This window comes from Tamandua tetradactyla, chromosome 8 (assembly GCF_023851605.1).
Source record: "Tamandua tetradactyla isolate mTamTet1 chromosome 8, mTamTet1.pri, whole genome shotgun sequence".
NCBI lineage: Eukaryota > Metazoa > Chordata > Mammalia > Pilosa > Myrmecophagidae > Tamandua > Tamandua tetradactyla.
In genome coordinates this window covers 7,768,877-7,779,833 of record NC_135334.1, presented here as the reverse complement: position 1 = coordinate 7,779,833, position 10,957 = coordinate 7,768,877, and the positions used below count along the sequence as shown (strand labels likewise).

Sequence of the window (10,957 nt, the reverse complement as noted above, 5' to 3'; positions counted from 1 at the left end):
TCCACGTGAGTTGCTAACTCCTGAAGCCTTGGTGCAAATTTCCCTCCCTGCAGGGCTCAGCTCCAAGGAGTCCAGCTGGGTGCATCTGGCTGGGGAGATTAAATTATTTTTGAATTCCTAACTGAATGTTCTTTTAATGGAAACTTAATGACAGGCATTGAAATAGATTTCCTCCATAACCCCTCCTCGGCTCTGCCCCCCTACATGGTTCTCTGGTGCGGCAGTTCCCGATAACCTTTATTCCCTACCCCTGGACTTTTATCTCTCCAATGACAAACAGCCCTTGCTGGACAGAAAGAGGAAATTCCAGTCATTGTTCTCAAACTTCTGGCTTCCAAAATAAAATGCTCTATCTCCCCTGTCAAGCTTTGATTGACATGCACTTCCCGTAATGGCAGACAACAACGGCCAAGGGGCGGGGCCAGGGGCCTCGTTTGCATGATGGAAAGCATCAGAGTTTTCATAACTTTTGTTCTAGACAGGGGACAAGCCCCTTTGCTGGTCATAGAATCACAGAGCTGAGGACCCACTTCAGTTCCTGAAAAGTCTTCCTTTAGTGTCTTATTGCACACTTATTAGCAATGGAGGTAAACTGACAAACTGACACTCCAATCATCTCACTTCTTAGATGAGACAACATAAAGAGGATCTTTTCCTTCTAGCCTTCCTCCTTGCAGGAATAAATAATTTTTAAATGTTTAGCCATTTCTCTGGAAGACAGTCTCCCAAGTCGTGAATCTAAATATTGGAGCTTGAGCCAACCTAAGTCCAGCAGTGTTCAACCAGGTTCATACTCTCCAGGTCAAAACCCCACAGCAGCAGAGATAATAGGGAATTCAATGGAATCAGTAGCAAGGAAAGCTTTCCACATAGTAATGCAACATGGGACGTAGTTTTTCTTGAAGGGGATAAGAAATATTGAATTGCATCAATAATAGACAAATGTGTAAGTGTAATCCTATGGCACACCTGTGGCAGTAGCAGTAATGATGTGATCAGATCCTATGGGGAACGTTTTACTACATTGGAAGAAAAAGTCTGCCTTCAACATATCTTGTAAAAGCCTCTGGACCACCCAATGTCAACTTACTCAACACATTTAGCACCAGCATTAAGCTATAGGCAAGTAACCTTCTGTTTCCCCGTTATTTTCTTCACTCACTGTGTTCCCATACCCTTGATGCCTAGGTTTCTTATGCTGCTTCTGGAGTGAAGCCACCTCTCAGGACAAGAGTTACCTGACCCAGGCCCGATTTCTTCAGGGCTTTATCGGGTAAACGTTTGTAAGTGGTTGGTGGAGGATCAATGGGAGTTTGCAATAAAAAGGAGACCCCAAATGACAGGCGCCTTGATCCTAGTGAATAAATATTTGGAAGCAGCCAGGTTCCCACTGAAAAGCCCAAAAAGAAATACCAGTCGGAAGGATTGAGCAATCTCAATGATCAAAAGGAATGGATGATGTGTACTTCATTCCAGCGGGCCTCAAGCATCCTGCCAACCCCAGCAGGAAACAGGCTGGTAATGTGTTCAGATGTGAGTGAACTGGACCAAATCTTTCCTCTGCAATTTATAAAAGGGGTGACAGAGTCATAAACCTCACGAGAATGGGCCAGCAGAGAATTCCAGCTCCCTCAGACTTGTGTGCTACTTCATTTCCTTTAGTGTTGTCCAGAGATTAAAGCATGGTGCTCACACACACGAGGGCACAGAGTTCCCTCCCCTGGGGGCCAGTTGTGGTCTAATGTTATGGCCACTGACAAAGTGTGCAATTCTAACCCCATCAGACTTCCTACCGGTCTTGGTCAGAAAGCAGAAAGACCAGGATGCCTGGAGGGATCAAACTCAGCCTCATCCTGGGAAAACAAAGCCATGCCCACCGACAACAGCTGGCAGCTGCTGCTCTCTGTGCCAAGATTCACACCGGAGTGATTTCATGGAGCTGGACAGGAAAGGGTGTGTCCGCAGCTGAGGTCATTTCCTCCTGAGGAAGTTGGAGTCAAGACCACAAATATGTCTTCTTTGTCTCCTTCCTACCCCTCCCACACCCTCCCAGAAGAAAGTTCACCCTAGAAAGAAGATTTCACCCATTGGTCTGTCACCATGAATGCATAAGAACCAACGCTTTTGGAAAATGCATGCAGAGTTTCTGAAACTTAGTATGTTAATTAACACACTGAAAACATTTGATTCCTAAGCAGCTTTGTGTACCATCCTTTCCAGGTTACATTCAAAATTGTGTAGGTAGGGAACGAAAAAAGATATTTACAGGAAAGCTTTCCCCTTGAAATAGATCCTTATTTTATACTGGTCTCTTTTAGTAAGATGTGGAATTGACTGTCAGAAAGAAGAGATTCCGTGTGGGGTCACGTCTCATCATTTTCCCTCTCACACTTCTCCTTTAATAACAGTATGTCAGTACAAACACTAGGCAGAGAAACACAGGAAGCTTTTTTCTCAGAAGCATTAGCAGCACTTTCTAGACTGACTTGGTTCTTTCAAACTCTTCACTGCCTTCTTGGAAGAGCAGGAAATATTAACAGATCTGTGGGTCCTACTCTCACCCAATGTACTGCCATTTTCAATACCCACTCCCATTTCCAAATCCAGTCTTATGTCTTGCAGGAAGATAATCATCAAGAATCTAAAGTGCTAATTTAGTGCCTGAAATAATTTGGGCCAAAGCCCAACTTGGGCCTCAGCACTTGGATTTGTCACAAATTAGGTTTGTGCTTCAGTGCTCCTTTCCAGCTTGAATATGTTTAGACACAGAAACCGTGGGCTATGGCTTACTTTGCTTTTCTTGAAATACAACCAGAGCTTGAAGACACTTAAGAGAGCCACACACTTATTCTTTCTATACCAGTTAGTTCATCTCCCCCACCTTAGGAAACAATGTTTCCTTTGATTAAAGTCAATGTTAAAATAGAAGTGGCTTCTTTCATTTCAGTAGAATCAAATAAGCATATTGTTTTTCCCTGCTCCTGTTTTCATAACTTTTTCAAGGGGCTTTTAAAAAGGTCTTGTCTGGTCTGTACATGAGACTTTTGGTGATTTTATTCATTTCCGTTGATGTCACATGATCTCAAATAATCATTTTGAAGGTTATAAGTGAGCTCTTTTAGGACTGCCATATTCCAACTTCATATAAATACATTGCATGCGCTAATACAATTTGTAGAACAGCATATATTGTAGCTTCATGACTAGGTGATTCTATATGATACTAGACTTTGAAGGCTCTTGCCCTACTTTCACATTCTTAAATTGTTGATTGCCTCATAACGCTTCTAAGTCATGAAGCATCTTAGAGGTCTTGCTTTATGAATGTTGAAAAGCCAGAGCTACATTTTGGTATCATCTGATTCATTGACTTCTGACAAGATGAAGTTGGGATTGTCGTAGCCTCTCTTCAGCCTTGCTCTAGCATCTTTCTCATTATAGAGGCACATGGCACAGTGAGGGGTCTCCACTTCCACCGTCTTGCTAAAGTTATGGAAATCCACTCGGTATTTCCCTTCCTTGGTCTTGGATACTATGGGCGCAAAACGGTAGCCCCAAAGCACCTCTTCTGGAACATAGGATGTTCGGACTTGGCAGGTAGCACTGGTTGATTCAACTGTGCCATCTAAAAACACCACTAATTCGAAGTCCTGCTGGGTAAGGGTTTCTGCTGCCATGTGGAAGAAAGGGCTATTGTGATCAATGACATGGTAAATTGTCAGGGGAGAGATGAAGAATAAATTTTCATTACCAGCATCAACTACAAAGTTGATATTGATCTGGTCCAATATAATAGTCTCTCCTTCAGGAGTGATTGTGGTTTTCAGAAGCTTTCCATATATGTGACTGCCAATCAGGAGGCTCTTCCTAAGATTAGCCACACGGATGAGGAGACAGAGTTTCCCACCCCGCTTGCTGATCACTGCATTCTTGCTGAAGGTAATGGTTTTGGCACGTTTCTTGGGTCTAGAGATCTTGGCTAAGATGGCGCCACACATGAAAGAATTAATGATGACTCCGAGGATGGACTGGAAGATAAGCAGAAAGATGGCAGTGCCACATTGTTCTGTCACACATCTGAATCCATAACCGATGGTCACTTGAGTTTCCAGAGAAAACAGAAAAGCTGAGGTCAAACCATTAATGTTCTCCACGCATGGGGTGTGGTTGACAGAAGGATGGAATTCCGGAAGGTCTCTATGAATGTAGGCTACCGCGTACCACAGAAGGCCAAAAAGGAACCAACTTCCCAGGAAGGCAGTGATGAAAATGGTCATTTTGTATCTCCATTTGAGGTCAAGCACAGTAGTCCAGATATCCACAAAGAAGATGAATCTCGATTGCGTTTCCACATTGCCGAACTCTATGTTGCACCTTCCATCTTTGGAGACCAGTCTTGCTCTCTGGCGGGAATGCCCAAAAATGCGAGTGACAAACCATTTCCGAAGATATTTGAACATCCTTTCTGACAACACCCTGATCTGAAAACAATGAGAAAATATATGTCTATAGTAGCAGTGAACAGAAGGACATAATTGCAAATAAAATGATAAATCAAAAAATATCTGGGTTACTGATCATTTTTCAATCCTCAGGCTGAAAAGTTCATTCTGGACACCAAAATATTACTTCCAATAGAACTACTCCACTGGAGTACAAAGAGGTAAAATAATCACAGAGATAGAAATGGAAATAACCTGAGGGATCATATAGTCAAATGTTTCCAGACATCAGTCTGTTGCACACCTTAAAAATGTTTCTTGGGCAGTAAAATGGTGGTTCAGTGGCAGAATTCTTGCCTGCCATGCCAGAGACCTGGGTTCAATTTCCAGAGACTGCCCATGCCAAAAAAAAAAAAAGTTTGACAACCAATTATGACTTGCACTAATATTTCTTTGATTTTATTCTTGAAATCAACTTTTATCTTGAATATATTTAACCTTATGCTGCATGTGAATGCACAAGCTTGATGCACTATATAATTTTGATAATATATATTAAAATTATAACTATAAAAAAGAACCACTCATCAATATATTGCCTAAAACATCTCCTGTATTGCTTTTGGTACCCATAAACTAATAGAAATCCTAATCTAATCCAATCCTCACATTTACCAGGTGAAGAAACCTGAAACTCAGAAAGTTTAAAACACACGCAAAGTTGTGTGTCTCACCAGGGACAGGCTGGCAACTGAGCATAAGCTACCAGGCTTCCAGTTCAGTGGAAACTCTACCACACTGCATCTTAATGTCCAAATTTTATATTCTAGAAATCGATTTCTCTAAAACATTTTAAGACAATTATTGGTCAAGTTTAATGCTTTTTAAATGCTTGACATGATTTAGAACAGAGTTCCTCAGTTCTGTCTGATCGGGTCCTGCCAGATGACTTAAAAAGCTTTCTCAGTGGTTCTACAAGTCTGTTCTATTCTCTCTCCATGGATGGATGGGATTCCCAAAGGATTGTCACCACCAATTTCTCATATGTCCTTTTCTGCTCCTGAGTTGAAAGACCAGGAGACCGCTGATTGAAATAAGACCCCTAAGGGTGGGAGCATGTTTTAAATCCATTCTTATACCCCCACCTGCTAGTCAGTCTGTGGATGCTCACTGCATATTCAATAAACATTAATGGAAGAATCAGCAAATTAAGCTCTTCAAGATACAGTCTGATCAGTGGTTTCTTACTGATGACATTATTGTGACTTCTAATTTACAACAGCAACAAATTAAGGGATTTCACAAACAGCCAAACAATGATGAAATCAAGGGTTCGTTAACACTCAACTACCTCTTCCACTACGCCAAAGAAAAATCTAAATGTTCCCACCTTGGCTGGCAATGTCTTTGTGGTATTTTTAATTAAATGCAAATATGTTTTTAAAATAGATTTCAAAATTCCCCTTTGAAAATGTGTTTATTCATAAAAACTAGGAAGCGAAACTGACAGTGATACATTTTAAACAAAAGTGACATTCAACGCTGTCTTCCTCGTGGTTGAACCCTGCTGAACATACAAGAAGCCAACACCAAATAGAAGTGAAAACAAAACCAGTCGTGGTGATATGAAATGTTGAGGGCTGGCTCTAAAAATATAAAAATAGACTTTGCCCACCAGGAGAGAAAATGGCAATGCATACATTCAGCCTTGCCTCCTTCCACCCAAGTCCTTTGGGGACCTCAAGTCCCAAAACAGACTTAGTGGATGGTCCCAAATGAGGTTACTGAGGGAGGAATAGTGTTCTCCTTCCCCCATTTCTCCTCTGCTCTTGCACAGACATTCCTTAATCCCACTTACATCCAAAGAGGACCGACGGCTTTTCCCAGGCATGTGGAAGCTCACAGATTTCAGAAGTTTCATCTCACCTTAAATCATAAATTCTAAAACCAATGTTTATCAAATAAGTTCTACATGATCTTTGTCATACATTATAATTTCAGAGATGGAGCTCAACACACTGACTTCTGAGTTTTTCTTTCCCACCTCCCTTCTTTACCAGCACTTTAAATCCATTCAATTTTGAGGGTACAGAACCATTCTACAGACTGGATAATTACCTCCCAACTTATCCCTTGGATAAGGTTGGGTTTCCAAGACTGTATTAATAATGAAATAGTATTTGTCAGGTCTTGCAAAGATGTAAAGCAAAAGCAACCTCCCTATGATGCTTTTCCCAGATCCCCAGATTGTCTTCACTTACCAACAACTTATAAATATTCCCTTTCTGGCTGGCAGCATCCATGGCTAGGTAAGACAAGGCGGGGATGTTGGGAGTTGGCCTCTGCCCGCAGGTTGATTTCGTTTAGAGCCAGGCTAATTTAGTTTTAGGCTTCAATCATGGACTGATGCTAATTTATATTACCTTGAAAATACTTAATTTGATAATGGGGTTGTGTGGTTTAAACCAAGGCAATTGGTTGTTCTTAGACCAAGCCCCATGCTGAGAGAGAGAGAGAGAGAGAGTGTGTGTGTGTGTTTTCCCAAACCTCACATGGCTTGAATACCGTCATGCTAAGACATGACAAACCCTCAGTTCAGGTCCCTGGGCAGCAGGTATGGACTGTGGCCCAGAGTTTCACTCCTTTCCTTAGCCACGCTCAATAACTCTTGCTGTTTCTCCTAAGTCGTGCTCAATAGCTTATGGCCAGAAACAATTATTTATCATCAATCTTCCAGCCTGCTCCTTGAAACATACTGAGGTATGGAGGTTTCCAAGGGTTTGAAAAGCTAAAGGCAGAGGATATGTACAAATTTGCAAGATGAAATAAGATTGCACTAGGAAGAAACAAGAGAGCGTGTTAATCTCTCTATTCAACAGTCATGGTTATATAAGAAACTGAGGTTTAAAAGAAGCCTTTATTGTTGGATTTATTCTGTAAAATCTGGCATTTACTGAAGGTACTTTTTACCTGTACTTGGTTAACCAATCTGTTGATTTATTTATTCAAATAGTGAGAAGTATTATATCCAGACAATGCAAGAGTACAGGAGACATTCATCCTTTGACCAAACCCTTCATTCACAAGGCAGACCTTTTATACATGTATTTTACTTTGTTTAGACACTTAATCTGACCACAGACAGAATGAATCTATATTTTATGAACTCTTGCATGTTCACAGACTGTCCCTGGTGTCTGACTTATGTAACACAAATGGTTTTTAGGTCCTTTCTGTTGAAATCAGTCCATCTTAATAGCAAGCATAGGGCTGTACATTAGCTAATATTTACCAAGGCATTCTTAGTGGGTTGGCAAAGCAACTGGATTATGTTACTGCCATTTTCCTTTTTTGAATCCTTCAGCATTCTTGTTCTGTGAACAATCCATTTTCAGGAAATAGACTTCTTGTAAATTTTCCACACATTTATTGTAGACTGAGTTTACAAGATTTCAAAGACAATAGAACCTCATCCCTGTTCTCAAGAAGCTCAGGGTCTAATGGGGAAGTGAGCTAGGTAAATCAGCAATTACAATGTGGTGTGCTCTTCATCTGAAAAAAAATCTATTTTCTGAAAGATCTCCACTAGATGGGTATTTACCCTCTGCTAAAATACTTTACATGACAGGAAACTCATTGCCTTTTGTATACATAAATTTATTTATCTATCATTGGCCAACAAATACCTATTAAGTCTTACTATGGGTCCCAGGCATCGTGACGGACATCAGGAAAGCAATTCCTTACCAAGCGAGGCCAGCCCTTGTCATTGTGATGGTTCCCGTGAAGGGTAGGAGTGGGAGACAAGCAAATCAATAAGCCATTAAAGGCAGGGGAACATGGGTCATGGGCCATGCTACAAAACAGTGGTTGCACTCAGGGCAGCACCAGTTCTGAGTAGGAACTCAATCAGTGACTGTTGAATGGTGATAAATCATCAAGGTAGACATAAAAGCCATGAGTTTGTGGTCACTTGTATTGGCTTTACAAATGATGGTTCCCCATCTAAGGGAATCAAGTCCTTGGCCACATAGCATTAACCACAGTCCTAATAACTGTGTGTGTGGATGATTCAGGTGGGGGCATTTTAAAGAGAGCACAAAGGGACTGAAAGCAGTTCCTTGTCAATATTTAGAGTACTAGGGGCCTTGGTGAGAAATCAGACTGGAGAGGCCATGCTATAACATCAAAGACATTTTTGTTATAAGCCTAAAAGAAAAACTAGAATAAAGAAACTGTAGTCCTCTTCAGAGAAAACTCACTATTTTTCTAAATAGGTCTGAAGTCTCTTCCACTTAACAGCCCTTCAAATTCCTGAAAATAAACATATTTTTCCCCTTTATCTCCTTTTCTCCATAAAAATGCAGTTTTCATCTGCATTAACGTCTGCTTTAACCACACTCTGCATATTAAATGAGGTACCTACAGTTTGTGGTCACTGCTGATATTTCGAGAACCAGAAGGGAGGCTGTTCCTTTGCAGGCAATGACCCCAGAAGAATCCACTAAGAATTTAAGATTTCTTAAAGTTTATCACACTGCTTCCTTCCCATCCCCAGGATACTTAGTGGGTACTACATCAGAAAGAAGAGGGCAAATAGGTGCTGGTTTTACTACCTCTTACTTAGGATTACTCAGGCTATTATTTATCTCTGTAGATGAAAAAGTATTTATTATTAAGCTGCCTTTTAGTCAAGCCTCACACAACTCAGACTCAACCTTAGTTAACTTCAGAGTGTTCTTGAGAGTTGAGTTTATGTTAAAGAAGTAGGAAGTAGGAGTTATGGGGACCCAAGAGCAGGAGTCAAATGTTTTTCTCTACTCCCTTTGCAGTTGTGGTGGAACAGAAAATCCAAGTTTCCATGAAAATGAACTACTTTCTTTCAGGCCAACAGTCAACTAAATTAACAGATGTTTCTTGAAGCCCCACCATGAACAAGGCTAATGGATGGGATTATGGGATCTGATCTCTGCCCTCTTAGTCAAGTTATTGAGCAAGCATTCTCTGTATTGAACTCCTACTATGTGCCAGATGCTATGCTAGGAAACAAATGAGGTAAAAGACCCTGCTCCCAAGGAGCTCACAGATAAGTAATCTTATTGAAATGCAGCCAGCAGCCTGCTCCCTGGGAGAGGGAGGACACCAAAGTGGAGAACAAACAGGCTGAGTGTCACGCTTGAATTCTTCTGACACACCTTTGCTCAGGAGCAGAACCAAATGCATCTGATTGCTACTGCAGAGGATTTCCTGTTTTCTATGAAAGTAATCTCAAGGATTTGCAAACAGAGCCCCCAAGGAACAGAAAGTCAACTAGCTCCTCTGACTACCCAGGACCTATGGTACACACAAAAAATTTTGTTTGGTGATGCAGAGAAAAGTTACCTCTGATGACTTTGGCATTGTCAGTTAGTTCTTTTGGGGTCAGCACAAACTCTACTTATTTAAATTTGGAAAGTCCAACGCCAGCTCTTTTCCCTAGCTTCATGGGCATGGAAAGGAGCATTTGGACCTCACGATTCTTTCAGGCTAGGCTCGGGAATGTACTGCAGGAGGACTCCACCTTTCCCTCAGAGTGAACACACTTCAAGGCCTCTCTGCTATGAAGTAGGATTATGTTCAGGGCGGAAATGCCACACAGGCCTTCCCAGATGCCTCGCTCCTTCCAGAGCAAAAGCCAGGAAGGACAAGGTCTGATTGCACTGGCACTCTCACAAGGCACACTGTGCTCTGTAGACAGCACAGGAGTAGATCATTCATGTAAGCCAGAGGTGTGGCACGCAGGTGGGCTCAAAAGAGGATAGGAGAGCTGGCCCAGGAAAGCCTACGATTTAGGTCACAATCAGGGCAACATGGAAGGAAAGACCAGCTCAGCTAAGGATAGACATGGATTTGATGGGGCAAAGGCTTGAGCAAGTCTCCTTGCTTTTCTGAGCCTCCATTTCTTTACCTTTGTGGAGTGGCTATAATGATATTACTTTCAAAGATTTACAGTATACTTTAATTGCAATATCATATTTAAAGTTCCTAGAACACAGCAATTCTAAGAGAGCATGACAAAGTTCTGGCAATAGGTATATCTATGAACTGTAGTGGTTTCAGAGCCTGTCCTCCCAATGCGGAATGGAAGACCTGGGAAGTGCAAATGTGTTGTATAAAGGGCTTGTCTCTAATGAGAGAAGAGAAGAAGGAAGAGGGAAGAAATAACTGCCCCTGACAAGGTTAGGCAGAGGTGTGGTATGCAGGGCAAGGCTGTTCTGTCCTGACCAGGCATCCACTGGGATTTGGATTGTATCACTGCAACCCCATATGCCCTCTGAAAAAGAGATGCACGTCCCCAGACATCCAGCACATCTACCACAATCCCAAATCCTAGGAAGTCCTTTCCAACATCTTTGAGTGAGTCCCCTGCCTCCTGGGTCTCTCTGGCTGCCACCAGCAAGAAGCTCACCTTGCTCAATGACAGGCATGACCCAGGTGGCCTTTGGGTGTAGCACTTGACACCACCAAAGGACATA

At 41.8% G+C, this 10,957-nt stretch overlaps 1 protein-coding gene across 1 annotated transcript; it reads right to left on the bottom strand.

Annotated features, from left to right (window-relative positions):
* Nucleotides 1-3,341: 3,341 nt before the first annotated feature.
* Nucleotides 3,342-8,639, bottom strand: KCNJ1 (potassium inwardly rectifying channel subfamily J member 1). Its single transcript, XM_077111929.1, has 2 exons — nt 8,622-8,639; nt 3,342-4,481 (listed from the first exon to the last, which is right to left on the bottom strand). Exon 2 carries the CDS (start codon nt 4,458-4,460, stop codon nt 3,342-3,344), a length of 1,119 nt encoding a protein of 372 aa, XP_076968044.1. The 5' UTR covers nt 4,461-4,481; nt 8,622-8,639.
* Nucleotides 8,640-10,957: the final 2,318 nt, after the last annotated feature.